Consider the following 22,866-nt stretch of genomic DNA (forward strand, 5'->3'; position numbering starts at 1 on the left):
TAAGCTGTTCAAAGCTATTGCCATTTCAACTTGGAGGTCCTTAGTCACTTTCTTTTTCTTAAATCTTCGTTTTCTTTTTCCTACTTTCATTTTCTTTCTTAAGAATATTTTTACTTTTAATTTATGTGTATGGGTGTTTTGCCTACATGTTGCCAGTGTACCACATGCCTGCCTGGTACCTACTGAGGCCAGAAGAGGGCATTAGATACCTTGCTACTGGAGTTACAGAGTTGTGAGCCACCATGTGAGCATTGGAAATCCTTTGTTACTTAGCAAGTTCATTAGTCTCTCAGGTACTCAGTTTCCATGTATAAAATGGGTACAAATTAGGACCTACCTCATACAGTAAGTAGTATAGATAAATAGATGAAGTGAACTCATTCATGCAAAGTACTGTGTTAGCACAGACAACAGAATCATTCTCTTACTGTGTGTGTGTGTGTGTGTGTGTGTGTATGTTATTTTTAAAGAGATTATACTTATACAGAGCCTTGTTATTTCAGTGTTAATTATGATTATCCTGTTCTGGATTTTTCAGACACCCCAGATGTCAACATATATTACACCCTGGATGGCAGCAAACCTGACTTCCTAAAGAAAGTTGGTTCTGGTGAAAACAATACATTTAAGTACATAAAACCTATTACACTGCCTGATGGAAAAATACAAGTTAAAGCTGTTGCCGTCTCTAAGTAAGTTAAGAGCATGGTAGGCAAGCAAGTATGGTAGAATCACTATATACATACATACATACATACATACATACATACATACATACATACATATACATATATCCATCCATCCATATGTATATGTATACATATATATGTGTATATGTGTATATGTGTATGTATATATATGTATGTGTGTATGTATGTATATATATATATATATGTTCTTTGTTTGTTTGTTTCTCTATATAGCCCTGGATGTCCTGGAACTTTCTCTCTCTCTGTAGATCAGGCTGGCCTTGAACTCAGAGATCTACTTGCCTCTGCTTCCTGAGTCCTGGGATTAAAGGTGTATGCCACCATTCCCAGCTATATTATGTTCTAATTTTATTTGTTTCTTCTTGGGAGAATCAGTGTGTTAGGACACTAAAGAAAAACTTATGCTAATTTCAGTATATATACATATATATATATATATATATATATATATATATATAAAATTTGTATTTTAATGAGTTGTAAAGTCCATAAATCATAAGCATATAACTCAATACATGTTACATATATTAATAATATTTTTATTTCAGATTCCACACTGGAGTTCTGGGGAGGAAGAGCTTTCTAAAGAGCTTCCTTTGGCTCTGAGGAAAGTGCTGTTTAGTGGATGGTTTTTTCATTCCCTAGGATGGGACATCATTCTTTGTTTTATTTGTATTGACTTCATTGATGTTCAAAGCTCTTGCCATTTCAACTTCAAAGCCATTAGTCACTTTCTTTTTCCAAAATCTTCCTTTTCCTACTCCCATTTTCTTTCTTAAGAATTTATTTATTCATTTATTTAGGCTTTTGGAGACAGGGTTTCTCTGTGTAACAGTCCTAACTGTCCTGAAAGCCACTCTGTAGACCAGGCTGGCCTCAAACTCACAGAGATCTCCCTGCCTCTGTCTCCTGAGTGCTGGGATTAAAGGCAAGGGTTACCATGCCCGGCCTTGATTATTTTCTTAATAATATATTTTTTAACATTTACTTACTTACTGGGTGGGGAACAGAGAATTTAATATCAGAGTATGGAAAGAGCAGAGTTGGATGAGAAGGGCAAAGAACTTGGGAACATGCCAGGAAGGGGAGGGTGTTGTCAAAGGTTGGTGGCCTACACGGACAGTCTAATCCCAGTGTCCACTCACCCTCTGCTTCTTTAAAAGCCTCCTTGCGGTCGGCAGCATCCTGTCTCACTGTCATGTTTTGTCATGTGTGGGCAGTGGTTGTGCAGTTTTCCTTTCTCTACCACTGACCTTACTTAGGGGTCACAATATATCCCTCCAAGTCTGGAACTAAGGATGATATTTTGTGACAAAGAAGTAGATCTGAACAGGCATTTACTCACCACAGATGGGGAACAAAACACAGACCAAAGTAAAGATGCTACCAAAGCCCAGCTTGATGAAACAGTGGGTTTTATTGGGTTACTTACAAGAACATGTGTGTGTCGGGGAGTACAAACAAGAACAGAAATGACTCAAAGATGGCTGCATCACCAAAAACCTACCCAGCATGAGTGACAGACCACGAAACTTGGATGCCTGGAGCGCACTTACAACCAACTTGCAGGCAGCTTGCTATGTCAAAGAATGTGTCTTCCAGGCAGCTCCCCTGGCTTCTGCCTCTTCCAGGTGGTTTAGCTGGTCTGAGCCTCTTTTAGGCAGCTCTGCGTACCTGAGACTATCTTCCAGCAGTCCTTACTTCTTACATAAGCTTGGGGAAGAAGGGATCTGGTAAATCTAGTTCATTTGGGGCACTTCTGAAGCTACTGAATTCTTTACTTCCTGAGTTTTATTAGTGCCTGTAGGATAGGATGTTTCACCTTCCTTTAAAACATTCTAAGTCTCAACAAGCTTTCCTCCAAGTTAGAATGTTTCATCTCAGAGGACTTGCTAAAAATTCCACTGTGAACTTTCGGAGCAAGTGTTTAGGGGCTCAGATTACTCTGAGAATAATTATTTTCTTCAGTAGACTCATGAAGGACCCCCAGTTTTGCAACCAAGGTTGATAAAGCATACATAAGTAGATTACCAGAATATTTCACAGGCCCGATCTGTAGCTCCTTGAAATATACATACATACACACATACATATGTATGTATAGCCTAACATATTAAATATATTAAATATATATTTTAAGGATATATATATATATATATATATATATATATATATATATATATATATATATAAACTTGATATACATACATATACATATCAACTTCCTAGCTGGAGGCAATGATTCAAGTTTGTTGTATACAGACTGTGTTCAGGAGGCATTGCAATGCAGAGATCCGAATGCCATGTGCAAAGGCTGCAAAGGCAGGGAAAAACTCTGGTCCAAGTAGCTGAGGTATAGAAATAAGACAGGACTTGGAAACCTAGTAGTTACCTTTGTGTTAATGTGACCAAGATACATGAGAAAAATTGAAAAAGGAGGACTTGCTTTGAGTCAGTTTCAGAGGTGTCAGCCCAATCACCATGGAAAGGGAGTAGGAGGAAAGAGAAGATCACATTATGGCCACCAGGAAGCAAAGAAAAAGAACTCAGGAATACAGGAAGGGGTCAGGGCAAGATGTGGTCTCTGTGGACATGTCTCCTGGTGACCTGCCTACTCCAGTAAGGCACCTCCTGTCGTTCACTGTTTCCCAACAATGCCATCAGAGTATGAATTCATTAAAGGAATGACCTACCAATTAAGTCAAGACACAGCATACAGACATCCCCAGAGTGTGCCTTGCTAATCCTTTAGGCCTTTCTCAAGCCAATTAAATTGACAAGATTATCACCACAGAGCTTTGAAGATGTTGATCCTACTTAATCATTTAGTCAGTGTGACCTTAATTGTGCAGCTCTCTGACTTTCCTATATTTGTTAGTCCTCATTTCTGAGATTACTGGAACTTCAGAGCTGCCTCAACTTTTTAGAATTCAAGAGTTTGTACCTGGGGGAATAAAATGTGCCTGGACCCCCAGATGTAGTGGTAGAAGATGTAGGCAGATCTCTAGAGCTCATTGGTCTCCAGCATAGCTGAATAGGTGAACCCTGGTTCAGTGAGAGCCTCTTCTTAAAAAACAGTGGAGGCCATGTTTGGTGGCTCATACCTTTATTCTCCTCACTTGGGAGGCAAAGACAGGTGGATCTCTAAGTCTGGGGCCAGCCTGGTCGACAGAGTGAGTTTCAGGGCAGAGAAAGTTCCACAGAGAAACCCTGTCTCAAAAAACTATAGGTAGGTAGGTAGGTAGATAGATAGATAGATAGATAGATAGATAGATAGATAGATAGATTGATTGATTGGAGAGCTGGGAACAGTGGCTCAATGGATAAAGATGCTTGTGGCACAAGTGTGATGTTCTGAGTTCAACCTCCAGAATCAAGAGCTGATGGATGCCATGTGATACATCTCTAATCCCAGCACTTCTACAGTGAGATGGAAGCAGAGATACATGAATTGCCAGCAGCTTACAGGCCAAGTAGGCTGAGATACATAGCTCAGAAATAACAGGGGCCAGCCTTTCTCAGAACAAGGTGGAAGGAGAAAACCAACTTCTGAAAGTTGTCCTCTGACCTCTTCATGCATGCTGTGACCCATTGTCTCCTCACCTATGATGTATACATTTATGCACACAAAGTAAATAAAATAAATGAAATGGAGAGTGACGAAGGAAGACACCTGACACCCACCTCTGGCTTCCACACACATACACACACATGCATGTGCACACATGCACACACCACATGAACATGTATATATACCACATGCATACAAATGCAAAGAACATTTTGGTTGCCACTAGGAGTATTACTTGCTATTAGCATCTAGTGCAGTGGTTCTCAACCTTTCCAGTGCTGCACCCTTTAATACAGTTCCTCAAGTTGTGGTAACCCCCAACCATAAAATTATTTTGTCACTACTTTATACCTGTATTTTTGCTACTGTTATGACTTATAATGTAAATATATGATATACAGGATATCTGATATGACACCCAAAGGGGTCATGACCCACAGGTTGAGAACCACTGATCTAGTGGGTAATGGGTAATGTTGCAACTTGTCATTTTATAATACAGAGGACAGCCCCTATATAATTTATGTTGGTATGTGCATATTTAAGGTCCCTATCCTGAGCCCTAATAGAAGGTTATGTGTTTTAAATGCATTGTAGGCTCTGAGTAAGATTTATAACTCTAACCTCAAACCTAATCCTTTTTGGGGTGGGAGAGCTATTCTTGGGTTGAAATCCTTCTACCTACCATGCCACATAAGCTGGTCTATGGGCTGTTCTAGGCTGAACAGCATCTGTGGGCCAATGCCTTAGCTGGGTATCTGTCTGGGCCGTGTGTGGTAGAGAGATAATCTAGACCTTAAAGAAGTGGAGCAAGCGGCTGAGAAGCAGGGTGACATCAGTGTGGGGTCTGAAGTGCACCTTCAGGAACCATAGTGAAGAGTGCTAAGAAAGACAGCTGAGGTGGATGATAAATTATCGTCATGGATAAGTCATCTTCTGTGCATCCACACAGAATCTGCAGCTTTAGCCTTATGTTTCAAATGTTTCTTCAAAGTTTAGTCCACTGGAAGCCCTTCCAGTCACCAAACATGAAAATATTCACTAAGCATAGAAAGCCAAACATGTTGTTAACACTGTCACTCAGATGGTGGTTACTTAGATGAATTTCATATTTTGGAGAATTTTTCTACCTTCTAAAATACAGCTTACAACCTCTATATTATGTTAGCTATTTCTCAACTGTATTAAGATTGATATTTGTATATTTATGATTTTACATAAAAAGTTTTAAGTCTTTGGGGACATTTACTTACTTAGACCTTAAAAACCTTTTTAAGGGATGTATGAAAGCTGAGAAATTACTGAAGTGCAAGTAAAACATGTCAAAGATTAATCTAAAATCAATAAGAGCCAGGCAAACAAGGACAGGAAGAGGCAGGTGACTGAACAGCAGAAGTGGTGAGTGCTGGGCAGGTCAGCCAGAATCACAGCTCCAAGTGACCCACAAGGCACTGTCATGTAGAGAAAATTGTCAGGGGGCTGGGGAGATGGCTCAGAGGTTAAGAGCACTGGCTGCTCTTCCAGAGGTCCTGAGTTCAATTCCCAGCAACCACATGGTGGCTCACAGCCTTCCATAGTGAGATCTGGTGCCCTCTTCTGGCCTGCAGGCATACATGCAAACAGAACACTGTACACATTATAAATAAATAAATCTTAAAAAAGAAAATTATCAGGAAGTTACACTCCACTGTGAGCTTTCGGAGCAAGTAAGTCAGCGTGACAGTTAAAACATCCCATGATACTCCAAGCCCCCTAATGATGATACGACAGCGGTTCTGCCTGCCCCCAACATCTGCTTTTCCCTGCTATAAGAATGGCACCTGTGATTTTTAGCCAGGTACATGGTTGCCTAAAAGGTATTTCCTAATCGTCCTTGATTGGTAAGTCACCAGATTGTGGCTCATGGATATATGGAGAAGTGACATGTGAAACTTCCAGACCATGTCTTTTAAAGGGAAGCAGGGTGGGTTCTGCTTCCCACTGTGGGTGTCAATCATGTTGGATCCTGAGAACGAGTACAGTGTGCAGTGATGAACAGTAAGATGGGAAGCTGACCCCATGCCTTCTGCATTGATTACTTTTCTTCATGCTGTGATAGAAATATCCGGCAAAGGCAACACAAGGAAGGTTTGAGGGTCTGGTCCATCCATGGTGACAGGATGATGAGACAGCAGGTCACATTGCATCCACAGTCAGGAAGCAGGAGGTGGGGGTGGGGAGAGTAGGGAGTGCAAAGCTCAGCTCACTTTTCTTCTTTTTGAAGTGCAGGACCTCAGCCCACTCCAGATGGATCTTCTCACTTCAGCTAACCCAGTATAGGAAATCTTCCACAGACATGCCCAGAGGCTTTCTTAGGTGATTTTAGATCCTGTTGAATCAAAGAGAGCATTAACCATTCCAGTACCTCCACTCTCTATCCTCTGTCTTAGTCAGTGTTCTATGAGCAAGGCAAAGAAAGCAGTTGGGAGCTGGCTTACATTTCAGAGATTTAGTCTATTATCATCTTGGTGGGGAGCATGGAGGCATGCAGGCAAATGCCAGAGTAGTAGCTGAGAACACATTCTGAGCCTTAGGCAGAGAGAGAGATTCTGTGAGCCTTTGAACCCTCAAAACCCACCCCAGTGACACATTTCCTCCAACAAGGCCACATCATGTCATCCTTTCAAATTGTGCCGCTCCCTGGTGACCCAATCTGTGAGCCTGTGGGGCTATTCTCATTCAAAGCACCCCACCATCTTTGGACTGCTTACACTGAGTGATTCTGGTTGTTGTTGTTGTTGTTTTAAGACATTGCTTTGATCCCATTTGTAGTAGCCAACTCATATTCTAACACAAAAAGGAACACCTCAACAGAGAATATGACCAAGTGTGATCAGATGGTCAACAAGTAGACAGTATCCAGGGTCATTGCATGAAAGAATTCACATGAGAGCCACCCCCTGTGACCAGTTTTCCGAGGACTGGGATTTGAGGCACTAGCTTCTGGGCAGTTAGCTGTGCAGTGGTAGATACAGAAGACCCAAATGACAATGGGGTAAGGAAACACTGGAAATTGGGATTCTTTTCTGATTGAAAGTTTATGAATCAGCAAGAATAGAAAGAATGCAGCTGCATTTTAACTAATACTTTAGATATTTGTGTAAGAGGCATTTCATCTTTCAAAGGATTTCTCCTAGATTTGACTTTTTCATCTTCCTCTGAGCATCTAATAGCAGATGTTGTTTTGGGATATCAACTGCTCCATTGTGTTCAATAGTAACTATGTAGCTACATTTCACATCTTCATCAACTGTACCACTCACAGTAGAGCTTAATCCACTCAGATGAGAAGCAAACAGCAGTCAAGTCCATGGCACCCAATGCTAGAGGTCCAAGGATTCTAAGTGTGCAGTATCTACTGGTACAAACCTTGTATTTACATTATTTGTGCTGATTAGTTTTGGGGTGTGTGTGTGTGTGTGTGTGTGTGTGTGTGTGTGTGTGTGTGTGTGAACTTGACATGGCTAGAGTCATCTGGGAAGAGGGAACATCGATTGAGAAAGTAATTCCATCAAACTGACCTGTAGGCAAGTCTGGGAATTTTCTTTACTACTGATTAATGTGTGAGGGCTCAACCCACTGTGGGTGGTGTCACAGGTGTCCCTGAACATGTGGTCCTCAGTTGTATAAGAAGGGCAGGTGAGCATGTGTGGGAAGCAAGGCGGTAAGCAGCACTCCTCCATAGTCTGCTTCAGTTCCTACCTCCAGGTTTCTGCTTTGAGCTCTAGCCCTAGGTCCCCTCAGTGATGGATGTAAGCTGTAAGCCAAATCAACCCATTCCTCCCCCAGGTTGTTCTGGTCTTAGAGTTTTATCAAGCACTAGAGAACCAAAGTAGAGTACAAGAGCAGGCAAATCCATGGGACTGAATGCTGGAGGGCCAAGGATGGCAAGTGCCCACACAGACCTTGTATCTATCCATGTTATTAAAATGTCAGTAATAGAAATGAAAGCTCCTTTATTTTTAAAAAAGGAACTCAAGAATGAGGCCATTGAACATTTTAAATACATATAGATACTGAAGTACATCTTGACTATAAATACCATGTATTTCATGATAAGTGTCAGGTAAATAGCTAACCTGACTGACTAGAATTATGGTCTCAGAGAAAAAGACCAGAGATAATTAGAAAGAAGATGCTTCATAGCAGGTCCATTTTAAAAACAACTGTGATCCTTTGAGAAAACCACTTTGGCCTTTTTATCAGAGATTTCTGTTGGCCTTTTTTTTTTTTTTTTTGATAAATTGTCTGTTGTCTGTACCCTTGCAGTATAGATTGTGTTTATTTATTTTTTAAAAATACTTATGAGCCAGTGGTGGTGTCGTATGCCTTTAATCCCAGAGTTTGAAGCCAGTCTGATCTACAGAGCAAGTTCCAGGACAGCTAGAACTGTTACATAGATAAACGTTGTCTTGAAAAACCAAAACAAAAAACAAACAAGCAAAACTTTTGCTTTTTATTTTATTTTTATTTTATGCGTATGAGTGTTTTTGCCTACCTGTTTACTGTATACATGCAGTGTTCCTGGAGGCCAGAGGAGGGCATCAAATCCCCTGGAGCTGGCATTATAGACAGTTGTAAGCCACCATATGGGTACTTGGAATTTAACTCAAGTCCTTTGGAGGAGCAGCCAGTGCTCTTGAACTGGCAATGATCTTCCTACTCTAGCCTCCTGATGCTGGCATTCCAGACATGTACCTCTGTGTCTGGCTTTCCAGGAATGTTTTTGAAGATCCAGAGCAGACCTAGAAGGAGGACACAAGAAATGTAAACCACTTTCCCAAGCTTGAGCTCCTCGGGGCTGAGGCCAGTATTCTGAGAGCTCAGGCCACTGCCAGGAGGCAGGCAGCATGGGAAGCAGTGCTGCACACTGGCCTGAGGCTCTGTGAACCCAATTGGGCTGGAGCAGGCTCTAGAGTACCAGAGCCACTGCTGAAGACTGACACCACCGACCCTTCACCCCCTAAACCTCACCCCACAGGTCCTCCTTAGCTCAAAGTATATTTTGACTTTTCCAACTTAAAATATAACAAATGTAGAGGCTACATTAAGTAACTTTAGCATCATCTTAACTGCTAGCCACCTTTACCTTGAATGCTTGTATAATATACTCTCTCCTTTTAAAAAATATGATTTTTCAGAGACTGCAGAGAGAGTGGGATTGTAACAAAGGTATTTCAAGTAGACTATGAACCACCGAAGACAGTCTCTTCTGAAGAGAGTGTTGAAGATGCCCTCAAAGGTTTTTCAAAGCAGGCAAGTAATGAAACCGAAGAATGTTCAGATTGTCACTCCATGTTTCATCCTTTCTTGCTCAATGGGTACACCCTCCCTTTCATTACAACACTTCTACTCACAGTCAGATCCTTACGATTAAGGTCAGGATCAACCATTGGGAAGAATCTTCATTGATTTCCCAGCCTTGGTCAAGCCTTCCTCTGCCTAAGATCAGAATCCTGACTGGGCACTGTCACTGCCTGTGCTCCAGTGACTACCTGTGGTGAAGCATGCCACCCAGGGAATCAGCTGCCATGCTCACCCAGCTTCTCTGCTTTGTCTGTGGACGCTGCTTAAGCTCCAGATAAACAGGCTGTGTGCACTCTTCTCCATCCCTGCACCGGACCTTTGCTGGGAAGTGACCTGAGCATGTGATTCCCTGCTTTGTTTTGGTTTTTGGTTTTTGGCTTTTTTGCCAGCCTTTCCCATTTGTAAGCTCCAAGATGGCAGCAAACAGGACTGTCATCCTTTTAGCAGAGCTTATGGGCAGGCAAGGGAGGGCAATGTATATTTGGTGAATGGATTAGTCAGGCTAGTAGACCGTTCCAGTGTGTGTTGACTTCTATTAGTTAAAGTCTTCACCCACCAAAAGCTGCAACTCTTCACTTCTTTGGAGAGTTAATCGGATAGATCTAAGAAAGATGTTTGAAACTTCAGCCCTGGGTGGTCAGCATCAGTGATCCAGCAATGAGGCCCAGAGAGTGGCCACCCAACCAGGAAGTTTCAGTCATGGGGTACTTGTTGAGAGTGACAGAGAAAGTTTGTTGAGGGTGTTACTTAAGCCGGTGGTATCTCTGAGACCAGAGCACACGTTGTGGGACCAGAGTGGATGAGGTGGGTCTGTAATGTGGTCATCACAGGGACAGTCATCAGAGACTCAGGTCTGAATCAGATAGAAGGGATAGAGTCCACAAAAAAGGCCAAGGAGAAGAGTGTTTGGAGGGCTTTCTAAGCAGGTAGTATGCATAAGGCCTGTTGTTTTTGGTCTGACCCCACTCTTTTTCCCCTCTGATTCTGTTCTTGTGCTATTACCGTCTCTGATAATGGTACTATCTATGTCTCCTATCTTGGCTGCTTGACTTAGTGAGGCCTACTAGCCAGACATGCTGTTCACCAAGTAACCCATACATAAAGCTGTGGGTTTTCAATGGAAACAGACATCATTTTATAAAAACTGCTCTAATCCCTTTCAGTAAGAAGTGTTCACCATGAGGCTGTCTCTGTCACGACTTCTAATTCTCATACTCTAAATGTATATAATCAAGTGCCATGTAATCTCTTCATTCCTAGGAATTAAAAAATGGATTTGTCGGACCAAAATTAAAGAAGAAGTATAAGAATGCTGAAAATAAATCGACTTGGAACGTTAACCTTAGACGGCTTGCAGGTATGGTGAGGTAGAAAGAAACGCTCTAAGCAGGCTTCCTGCATGCTCACTGCACACTTTCTGACGTACTTGGATTGAAATAAGAAAAACAGGAAGGCAGGCTACAATTTGAATATTTATTTTATTCTAGCTAACAGATTAAGACCATGAGAAATAAACAAACAGTCTGATAAATTTGATTTATTGAATGGTTGTATTGAAGGAACCATGAGGTGCCTCACCAAACAAAGAAAGAGTGATCAGGTTTGGGAAATGGGTGGTGTTTGGGTAAATTTTAAACAAAAGCAGAGTTTTGCTAGAATTGAGTAAAACTGAGCTGCAAGAGAAGGGCCGGCATCAGATGTGGATTTAGGTTTGATTACTTTGGAAACCACAAAGGTGCATGTAGGATATGTTCAGCACATGGTTAGAAAATGAGCCTGCTTTTTTATGTCTTGGGGGCCAGCAAAATAGCTTTAGCAAGTAAAAAATCATTTGCCATGCAGATATGCCCTCATGACTAGAACCCTCCAGTAAAGGACTACATCACATTCTTTTCCTAGCAGCAACTATGATAAAGTCAGCCTTCTTAAGTCAATGAACTAGAGCTGAGAAAGAAATAATTAACCCAGTCTAAGAAAATAACCTTCCTTGATACTTTCTACAGCATTCCATGTCAAGCTGAGAAAACAGACCAGTCCATTGCAAAGTCAGCAGGTAACATCATTTCAACTAAAAAAAAAAAAAAAGAAAAGAAAAGAAAAGAAAGAAAAATTTGCGACAGCCTCTTCTTTGCATGGCTATTGCTTACTTACCCAGGAGTCCAGAAACTTTTCTGTCTGAAGTCATGTAAGGAAGACCTCACCTTTTTCTTTTTTCTTTTTTCTTTTTTTCAGGACAGGGTTCCTCTGTGTAACAGCCCTGGCTGTCCTAGAACTCACTCTGTAGACCAGGCTGGCCTTGAACTCACAGAGATCCACGTGCCTCTGCCTCCTGAGTGTTGGGATTAAAGGCGTACACCACCACCCAGCTTTAGACCTCAACTTTTCTGAAGACCCAGTCACTTTGTTGATGTTTTAGAAAACAAACAAACAACACCCCCAACAGTATTGTTGCTGTTGTGTGGGGTGCACCCATGCTACAGAGGACAACTCTGGGGAGTCAGTTGTCTCATTATACATGGGTTCCTAGGACCAAACTCAGGTTGTTGAGGTTTTTGTTTATTTGTTTTCTAAAACAACAACAAAGTGACTGGATCTTCTAGCAAAAGTTGAGGTCTTCCTTACATGACTTCAGACAGAAAAGTTTCTGGACTCCTGGGTAAGTAAGCAATAGCCATGCAAAGAAGAGGCTGTCGCAAATTTTTCTTTCTTTTCTTTTCTTTTTTTTTTTTTTTTAGTTGAAATGATGTTACCTGCTGACTTTGCAATGGACTGGTCTGTTTTCTCAGCTTGACATGGAATGCTGTAGAAAGTATCAAGGAAGGTTATTTTCTTAGACTGGGTTAATTATTTCTTTCTCAGCTCTAGTTCATTGACTTAAGAAGGCTGACTTTATCATAGTTGCTGCTAGGAAAAGAATGTGATGTAGTCCTTTACTGGAGGGTTCTAGTCATGAGGGCATATCTGCATGGTTTTATACAGTAACAGATAATCACAAAATAATATAATTAATATAATTATAGACCTCAAGGTAGGCGAAAGAGCAGACCCTAAAACTCTGAAAGATCTTCGCTTCTCCGGGAGTCCACTGGAAATCCCAGCCTACCATGAAGGATCGAGTTCTAGAATACCTACTCATCAGTCCCAGGTAACATTGGTGGAAATTCTTTAAGCATTTGAATGCTTCCCAGCATACGTTCAGACAGTATCTTTCAGCCTTTAGTCATGTTGCAGGCGGTATCCCAGCTCTTGGAAATGCTGTGTCAGAACGGAAAAGGCTCCATGTTCATAGAGCTGTCCTTTGATAGGGACTTGAAGCAGATAAATAATAATCAAGTAAATAGTCACACAAATTTTTTGTTTGTTTGTTTTTGTTTTTGAAGACAGGGTTTCTCTGTGTAGCCCTGGCTGCCCTGGAACTCCCTCCGTAGATCAGGCTATCCTTAAACTCAGAGATTCACCTACCTTTGCCTCCAAAGTGCTGGGATTAAAGGCATACACCACCACTGCCTGGCTACACACAACAATTCTTAATCATTGATGTCATGCACAAGATAAACTTGGTGATGAGATAGCACAGTGGTTCTCAAAGTGGGTTCCCCACACCTGCAGCATCAAAATCACACAGGAGTCCATTTGAAATGCACCTTTTCAGCCCTCATGCCAACCCTAAAACAGAGACTATAGGCATGGGACCAATTTCTGCATTTTACTCATCCATCCTTCTGGCCTAACATTGACTTCAGGGTCAGGCAGAGAAGTAGAGGATAAATGACAAGTGACAGGTAGCTTTAGACTGAGGTTACCAAGTTGGTGGGTTCCGTGATGATCTGGGATGCCACAGCTACCCAGAGTGCCCATTCTCATCTGCAGGCAGTTATTGGCAAGGACTTCCAGTCCAGTATTGCCTCCTGAATGAATGAATTTGCTACCAGAAACCTATATCTTCATGTCTACTAACCTAATTTAAAATCTGAGACTCAATCTGGAACCTGAACCAGTATGGGAGGCAATATATATGTTATAAAGGCGAAATGAAATTCAGTGTCTTACAATATTTGGCCCAAAATGACCAGTTTATGACGTCTGGTACAGGCCATATCTGATATAACACAAAAACATTAAACATTATACTTTTTCCTTAACAAAATCACTCGGACTGTTCCCCATTGTCTACAGAATTAACTCTAAAATCCCAAGCTTTAGTGCCCATACTGTTGATGTGAACTCAGGCCAAATGGCTTTATGAGCTTTAGCATCCTTCTCGAAAACGAGTATTGTAACCCCTCACATGCTGCAATGACAGCTCCCTTCCTCTGAAATGTGTACCCAAATCCATGCCTGACTCTTGTCACAGGAATATTAGACAAATGCAAAGTCCATGTTGATTTCATATGCTATGAATTTCTAGAAGGTAATTGTTAGGTTTTGCTTTTAGAAATAATCTCATGATATAGTCCTAGCTGGTCTGAAACTATGTAGACCAGGCTGGCCTCAAATTTGTGCCAGTCCTCCTGCATCTGCCTGTTTTTAAATTAAAATGTAATTACATCACTCCCTCTTCCCTTCCTCTTTTCTAACCCCTCTCGTGTAGCATCCCCTCTCCTTACTGTAGCTGAAGGTTTCCTGTGTCTACCCGGCTCCTGCAGCCACTCAGACCCAAGTAAACACACAGAGACTTATATTACTTATAAACTGCATGGCCATTGCAGGCTTCTTGTTATCTAGTTCTTATATCTTAAATTAATCCATTTCTATTCATCTATAAGTTGCCACGTGGCTTGTGGCTTACCAGTACTTTACATCTTGCTTCTCATGGCAATGGCAACTGGCAGGGTCTCCTGACTCAGCCTTCCACTGCCCAGAATTCTCTTCTCTCTTTATCCTGCCTATACTATACTTTCTGCCTGTCTACTGGCCAATCAGCATTTTATTTATCAATCAATCAGAGCAACACATTCACAGCATACAGAAAGACACAGTGGTTCATGCCTGCAACCCCAGCACCCCACCATGTCTCCAAGCCATGGCCTGCCTTTCCATTGTTGTATACATTGAGGTAGCACAGGTGGTAGGTTCTGCATCTTGAGTGCTGGGGTTGCAGGCACGCACCACTGATACCAGGCTGACATACTGCTCTTTAAAAATGTTCAAGGCCAGAAAGCTGAAGAAGGACTGAGGAACCACTTCAAATTAGAGGTGACAATGTGGACATGACAAATAGATGGAAAGTATGGTATTAGATCAGGAAAAAATAGTTTCCCTAGACCATGAAGAAACATACATAGCTATAAAGGACACCACTGGCATAACCAGCAGGGTGTAAATGTGGGTTTGTGGATTGTAATATCATAGCCCTTCACTCCTCTGACTCTGACACATGGTTGTTCTTGGGAAATGCATACTAAGCTACTTAGGGACTAAGGGCTATCATGCCTTCAACTTACTATCATGTGACTCAAAGAGAATAAAGAGATATGTAGGGAAATGTTGCCATAAGCAATTTTTTGAGCTAGAGAAACAGAAGTTAGTTTGCTATTTTGAAAGCTTTTTAGAAAGTCTGATATATCAAAATAAGATGTTATATGCTCAATGTGGTTGTTCACTTCCTTAATCCCTGGTTATAGGAGGCTGAGGCAGGAGAAAAACAAGGCCAATCTGGGCTACTTAGCAAGACCCCGTCTCAAAATAATATTATAAAAGTAGAATGAAATGGCATGGCATGGCACAGCTCATAGGACACAGTGAATGTCCAGGAGGCAATGGCTGCAGCTGGCCAGTGCGTTTTATTATCAGTAGTAGTATGGCTATTATCAGTTCTCCCCACCAACTTTCTTTTTCAGACTTCCATTCTGTCTCATTCTGTCAGCCACATCAGTGTATCCCAGGACGGGCCTGTGTTTCCTTACTGCTCGTTCCTTTTGTTTTCTGTCTACTTCACACATTTTCCTCCACTTTCCTGCCATCTTGGTTGTTAGCACTTCTCCCTAAAGCTTGGAAATGTGAATATTCTCTCCTCCAGATTCCCAGGGAACCTACACAAGTCTGTTATCTTGCTGAGTCCATAAGATTTCAGTTATATTGTACAGATATGAGGGCTTTAGGGACAGGGGCCATGTGATACTCTGTTTTACCCTTTTTCTGCACCAAACACCAAACCTATGTGAATAAGTGAGTCCTTTTGAGTTTTCTAGAAATATTATCTTTAAGACAAATGGATACTAACTTAAGTCTTCCAGTTCTAAAATACTGTCTGTCTAATAGTAAATTCAGATATCTCTTTTTTGTTTGTTTGTTTTTTTCAAGACAGGGTTTCTCTGTATAGTTTTGGTGCATGTCCTGGATCTCACTCTGTAGACCAGGCTGGCCTCAAACTCACAGAGATCTGCCTGGCTCTGCTTCCCGAGTGCTGGGATTAAAGGCATGTGCCACCACCGCCCAGTTTTTCTATGATGGTTTTAAAACTTGAACGCTGGTAAATGAATCTGAATGGACTTTTCTTTCCCTTTGTGTGACCTGTATTCCTAGCTCTATCTGTGTTCTCAATTTCAGTCCCCCGGCTTTGCACACATAACTGGCCAGAAGAGTCTGACAAGCACAGAGATCTCACGGATCCAGAGGGACACGGACTTCCTCAAGTATGTAACATGTTCTCTACCTGTCTTAGCTCAAAGTCACACGTGGTCCATGGAGATTGAAAATGAAATATAACACTGGATTTGCCCATCACTAGTTTTTAAATTAAATTTGTTGAGACAGGGATTTGCCATATAGGTCTGCCCTGACACTTGCTATGCAGTCCAGGTTAAGCCTCAAACTTGAAATAGTTTTCTTACCTCAGAATCCTGAGTTTTGGCATTTACCATGCCTAGAAAAATTTTAGAGTTTTAAAAACATATAGTTGGCCCAGGTGGTGATGGCATACGCCTTTAATCTCAGCACTTGGGAGGCAGAGCCAGGTGGATCTCTATGAGTTCGAGGCCAGCCTGGTCTACAAAGCGAGATCCAGGACAGGCACCAAAACACCAGAGAAACCCTGCCTTGAAAAAACAAAAACAAAAAACAACTCCTCCCCACCCCCCAAAAAAACCCATATAGTTAGGAAAAAGAGTCCAGGACTGGAGAGATGGCTGAGTGGTTAAGAGCACTAACTTCTAGAGGACGTGGTTTAATTCCCAGCACACACATGGTGGTTCACAACTGTCAATAACTCCAGTTCCCTGGGATCCAACACCTTCTTCTGGCCTCTGTGGACATGGGTATGTATTGCAGGCAAAACACACATACACAGAAGATAAAACATAGAAAAAAATTAAAAAAGAAAAGAGGCTAACCAATATACATTAAAATGTGTAAACAGTGTGATTGACACGTGTATATGAGACTAACACTACAATCACAGAGATGAACAAGTTCATCCCTACACTGGACCACCTTATCCTGCCCCAGGGACCAGTCATCTGTTGATCTGGTTCTTGTCACTCCAGTTTGCATTGTTTCCATAGTGATGGAATAAATCAGCATGCATTCTTTACCCACTCCCCAGGCCTTATTGATTCAGTATAATTGTTTTGAGATTCACATATGTGGCTGACATCAAATGTCTACTCCTTTTATTGCCAAGCATTCTGTTTATTATTGCATCTATAGCATGGGCACCCCACAGTTTGCTTATCCTCTCACTTGTGAGAGCACATGTTCCCCCTAGTATTTGGCTAACAAGTCAAATTCTAAAACTCATGTGAACATTTATGCACAAGTACATTGGCTTTCATGTCTTTTATGGTAAAGACAAGGAGTCTTGAAAGAGAATTACTAGGTTGTATGATAGGTGATTTATCTTCTCAACTTTTTAAGAAGCTATCCAATTGTTTCCAAAGGAGATGTATCATTTATATTCACCTTGGCAATGTCACAGAATTCCAGTTTTTACAACTTGACCAACACTTCATATTTTTGGACATTCTTGTGAGATTGTAGTGGTATATCATTGTGATTCTAATTTATATTTCCCTAAGTGATTAATAACAGGCATCTTTTATGTGCTTATTTTTCATGTATAAGTCTTTGGTAAAAAGTCTGTTGAAATTTAAAGTGATTATATATTATATATATTTATTATTGTTATTATTATAGGGTTGTATTCGTTCTCCCTTGTAAGATAGGTGTTTTACAAGTACGTTCTAATATTTAGTTCTGTAATTTGATGAAGTCTAATTTACTTGTTTTTCTTTTATAGTTAATTTTTTTGTTTGTTTTTCAAGACAGGGCTTCTCTTCTGTGTATCTCTGGCTGTCCTGGATCTCACTCTGTAGACCAGACTGTCCTCACACTTAGAGATCCACCTGCCTCTGCCTCCCAAGTGCTGAGACTAAAGGTGTATGCCACCACCGCCTGGCTATATTTAATTCTTAGTTTGTCATATTTATGCAAAACTTCACAGTTTTTCACGTGTCACATGCCTGTAATGACAGCCTAGGCATGTTGAGGTAGGAGAATCACAAGTTCTGGGCTAGCCTGGGCTATATAGCAAGTTCCAGGTTAGCCTGGGAAACACAATAAGACCCTCTCAGCTTATTCGCAGCATGGCAAAAAAGAAGCAGAGAGTTCATGGGCTGAACTTGGGTGTAACCTTCAGAGTCCATTCTCTGGTAATGTGTTTCACCAGCCAGGCTCCAAGCCTTCAAATGACACAAGAAAGGTCTAGTAGTGTAAATCTGAGCCTGTGAGTGTCATTGCAGATTCAAATCCTAACATTTCACTGCTATCCCCAAAGCTCATTGCTGTCTCATAATGCAAAATGCAACTTCACTTGTCCAACCATGACAGTCTACATAGTCTTAAAAGTCTCCTTAAAACTGATATTAAATATGGAATTATGTAAATGTTTTTGTCCTGTTGTTGAGTTTACTCCTGTGCCATTATGAAAAAGCCTTCTTTAATTCTGGTGACTTCATTTGCTCAGATAGCTACTTGCTCTAATAATAAGTAGCCACTCTTGCCTTCTTTGAACTAATATCTTTAGGAAATATTATATCTTATAATTTACTTTTGTTCCCCTTCTTAAAGTTGATTTCTTTTAGGCAAAATATTGTTAGGTCTTACTTTCAAAAATTGTGGGATGGAGAGATGGCTCAGAGGTTAAGAGCACCTACTCTTCTTCCAGAGGTCCTGAGTTCAATTCCCAGCACCCACATGGTGGCTCACAACCATCTGTAATGGGATCTGGCACCCTCTTCTGTGTACATAATAAATAAACAAATCTTTTTAAAAAATTGTATCAGAACCAAGCAGTGGTGGCACACACCTTTAGTCCCAGCACTCAGGAAGTGAAAGCAGTCAGATCTCTGTGAGTTCGAGACCAGCCTGGTCTACAGAGGGAGTTCCAGGACAGCCAGAGCTACACAGAGAAACCCTGTCTCAAAAAAAACTAAAAAAAAAAAAAAAAATTAGACAATCTCTGAATTCTAATGAAAGTATTTAGAAACATACACACTTGATTCTTCTCAAGAATTTCCCCTCCAACTTTCATGTCCTGTGAGTGCATGTGTGTGTGTGCCTGTGTGTCGGAATTTAATTGGGGTTACTTGCATAAGCATGGGCTACTGTTCAGTAGATATATCATTGATAAAAACGCCCCCCCACCCAACAACCTTTTACTGCCAGTAGTCCTTTGCGGGCGGCAAGATCTCATGCACCCTCTCCCATCCATTAAATGTGTCAGAATGTTAGTGTAGACCCTTATGGAGAAATGGAAACCTGTCTTGCTGTAGGTGTGCCCACTGCCTGGCTTCCCGGCCGTCGGATCCCTTTTCTCGATTCTGTCACGAATGTGGCGTTCCCGTTCCGCCCATATTCGGCTATCGTCTTCCACCCCCAGAAGCGTCTCAGGTAAGCTGCAGAATGTTTGGAAACATTACTTTCTGGTTTATGTGACCCGTATGGGTTGCCGTGACAAGAGCCTGTCACATGAGCCACAAACACTCATTGAAAGCATTTTAGCTGGAGAGATGGCTCAGAGGTTAAGAGCACCGACTGTTCTTCCAGAGGTCCTGAGTTCAATTCCCAGCAACTACATGTCTCACAGCCATCTACAGTGAGATCTGGTGCCCTCTTCTGTATACTAAATAAATAAAAAAATCTTTAAAAAAAAAAAAAAGAATACCCTGTGAAATGCTTCTGCACCCCAATAAGCCACTAATGCATCAAACCGAATCAAACCAAATTAAGGAAAGCATTTTGAGCACATTGAGCTCTTGCTGTCCAGATCCTTCTTGAGAATAGAGAACATGCTTCTAACAGAATTTCTTTTGCATGGCCTTGGAGAGGACATACTGAGAAACAGGCTGAAATCTTATTGTTTAAATGGGACAAGATTGGCCCAAAACTGTGTTCATGTACCCCAAGCTAGTAAGGCTTTGCTGATAGATGTTTGTGTGGGTTGGACTGAATATAAAACTTAAGACTGAGGGGTTGGGGATTTAGCTCAGTGGCAGAGCACTTGCCTAGCCCTGAGTTCGATCCTCAGCTCCAGAAAAAAAAACAAAAAACAAAAAACAAAAAACAAAACAAAAAAAACAACAAAAAAAACCTTAAGACTGTTTTCAAGTTAGCCTGAGCTGTTACTTTTTTTTTTAATTAATTTTTTGTTTTGTTTTGTTTTGTTTTTGACATAGGGTTTCTGTGTGTAGCCCTGGCTGTCTTGTCCTGGAACTCACTCTGTAGACCAGGCTGGCCTTAAACTCACAAACATCCTCCTGCCTCTGCCTCCTGAGTACTGAGATCAAAGGCGTGTGCTACCACCACCCAGCAGCTTTTACTTATATTGAGCTTTTTTGCATGTACACATGCAAGTAGATATGTGTGACTGCTTGGGCACACTGAGAACTGATTGAGAGATCACACTTAGATTGCCTGTTAAAATCCTGGGCATGGTGCTGGCAGAATGTCTTAGTAAAGCACTGCTTGACTTGAAAGCACACAGGCGAGTTCAGTCCTCAACTCCTAGCTCACTAGCCAGCTGTGGGGCTGCAGGCGTAGCAGCATTGGTAGGCTGCAGGCCAGTGAGAAACCCCATCTCAAAGGAGATTGACAGCATTCCTGATGATGTCACCTGGGGTTATCTTCTGACCCCCCCCCCACAAACCTGTACATACGTGTGCACTTGCACATGTATGAACACACACATTTTGATATTTTTTGAGAATCTCGTACATAAACACTACACCTATATCACTCCCAACCCTCCCTATCGAAGCACACACGCACAATTTTTTTCCAGAAGTTAAAATAGAAATCACAATGAAAGCAAAACGATCTACCCAAAACAACCATGAAAACAATGGTAACAAACACAAATCCTTAGGCACTTCACCTGTCTGTGGATTACCGCTGCTCCTCTTTGTTTGCTGCTAAGATTGCCATCTTAGCAATGTCTCCAATAAGGAAGACCCTGTACAGCAGCAGTCACAGATGTACCACACTCCCAGCCTGCCTGGCCCTGGAGGAGCCACTGCCCAGGGCAGGGAGGAGGGGAGCAACCTGTGAGATCCACTGTGCTCTTGTGGAAATGGCCATTTTCAGGAACTTTTCCATTTGTTGCTCACCATTGGCTTACAGTTCTCATTCTAGTATAAGCAGGTTTTTTTACTCTTAATGGCAATAAAAAAAATAATAGGAAAGGCAATTATTTTAAAAGTTTATAAAAGCCAATCAAACTGTATGAATGAAGCCCTGTCAGCTTTTAGCTCCCAAGTCAAACCTGACCTTTTCCTTTGAGCAGATGGGCGTGTGTGCAGAATGTGGAAGTATGGTACCCATGAATACTGCCATCTGTGTCGTTTGCGAGGCTCCCCTTGCTCCACAGCTGCGGGCACAGGCCAGCTATCACTTGAAGGTAGGGAATTTGATTCTGTGAAAACATAAATGAGATACACAGAAGGTGATATTTGAATCACTATGTCTCTTCAGCTGGCGGAGTGGACTAATGATTGATAAACTAATGTCTCATGAACAAACCCATTCTGATTTTTAGGGAGGTGTGCTGATCCAAATATATAACTTGTAAATAGGATCTATAAGGGAAATTCCTACACATATTCCTGAAAGGGAATTTTGAGGGCAAATTTCAATACAGTTAATTTAGACAGTGCTTTGCTTAAGAATTCAGACTTTAATATTGAAATTAATTGTGGGGGCCCACAGAGGTTTCCTAGTGAGATTGAGCTTGCTTTCCCAATAGGGCTGCATAAGGGGATGGCTTGACCATGTGCGTGGTTACCAGGTGTTTAGAAGAGTCTGCACTTGGCTGTGTGGTATGCTTTGATCTAGAAAAGGGGAGATCTTTTGTCCTGCCCCTTGGCATTGTTATAAAAAGTCCTTTTGAAGAGACAGAAGGGGCCAGTGGATGTTGACCCAGGTCCTCCTGAAGCTATCTTGTATTTCTGTCTGTCTCAATTTCCACTATCTTTCTATCTACAAGTTTCTTATCCCTCTCTCCTCAAGAGTACCCTGGGTAAAAGTGGGAACTGAAAGCGCCTTCATGTTTTTGTTTGCTCACTCTGATGGTGGCTTCCTATTTTATAGAGGAAGAGTGGTGGAACCATTCACACCCTGACATCTTCATTGCAGCTTAAGCCTCACCTTCCCAGCTTCCTGCAGCGGCTCCTCAGGGCCTCTTTTAGGGAATCTGACCCTGTCACACCCTGCCTGGCCTGAACAGCTTTCTGAAACTGTGATGCAAGCCTCCATGACCCCCTCAGCATTACATCTTTCATGGCTATAAAACCAATACCTGTGAGTGGTGCTACTAAGTTCTGCTGCCCGCTCCAGATAAACTCTGGCTCACTTCTCCCACACTCTCAGCCTCTACTCCTCGGTGGGTGACTGAGCCTGCCAAGCACTGACCTGAGCAGTTGTGCTACTTCTTTCCAGTCAATCTGCACTTTCGAAAGTGGGGCCTTTGGTGGTGGGGTCTACCCTGTAGGCATTTTCCTATTATCCAGGGCAAAATGTGAGGTTTCTCCTTAACTGTATTAATCTTATTAACAGTTTCAGCTCCCCACTTCTCCATCTCCTCTGCCCTTTCTTCTCATCTCCAGCTCTTCTAGTTCTATCGTCTCCTCTATTTCTGTGTTCCATCTTGACACTCAGACTGACGTGGGAAGTTGCGTTAGTATTTTCTTCTGACAGTCACTTCTTCCACTTCTAAGTCATAACCTACAGAAAAAAAAAACCCTAAAT

The 22,866-nt window shown here is 41.6% G+C and overlaps 1 protein-coding gene across 3 annotated transcripts in view; it reads left to right on the forward strand.

Moving 5' to 3' along the window:
• Dzank1 (double zinc ribbon and ankyrin repeat domains 1) overlaps positions 1–22,866 on the forward strand; it is a 54,132-nt gene that overhangs the window by 3,317 nt on the left and 27,949 nt on the right. For all 3 annotated transcript variants that reach the window (XM_036186059.1, XM_036186058.1, XM_036186057.1), the window contains exons 3-9: positions 539–692; positions 9,462–9,576; positions 10,888–10,984; positions 12,648–12,772; positions 16,177–16,262; positions 19,398–19,515; positions 21,407–21,520. In XM_036186059.1, coding sequence (XP_036041952.1) covers positions 539–692; positions 9,462–9,576; positions 10,888–10,984; positions 12,648–12,772; positions 16,177–16,262; positions 19,398–19,515; positions 21,407–21,520 — 809 coding nt within the window. The remainder of the gene's footprint in view (positions 1–538; positions 693–9,461; positions 9,577–10,887; positions 10,985–12,647; positions 12,773–16,176; positions 16,263–19,397; positions 19,516–21,406; positions 21,521–22,866) is intronic.

This window comes from Onychomys torridus, chromosome 4 (genome assembly GCF_903995425.1).
Source record: "Onychomys torridus chromosome 4, mOncTor1.1, whole genome shotgun sequence".
NCBI classification, from domain to species: Eukaryota; Metazoa; Chordata; class Mammalia; order Rodentia; family Cricetidae; genus Onychomys; species Onychomys torridus.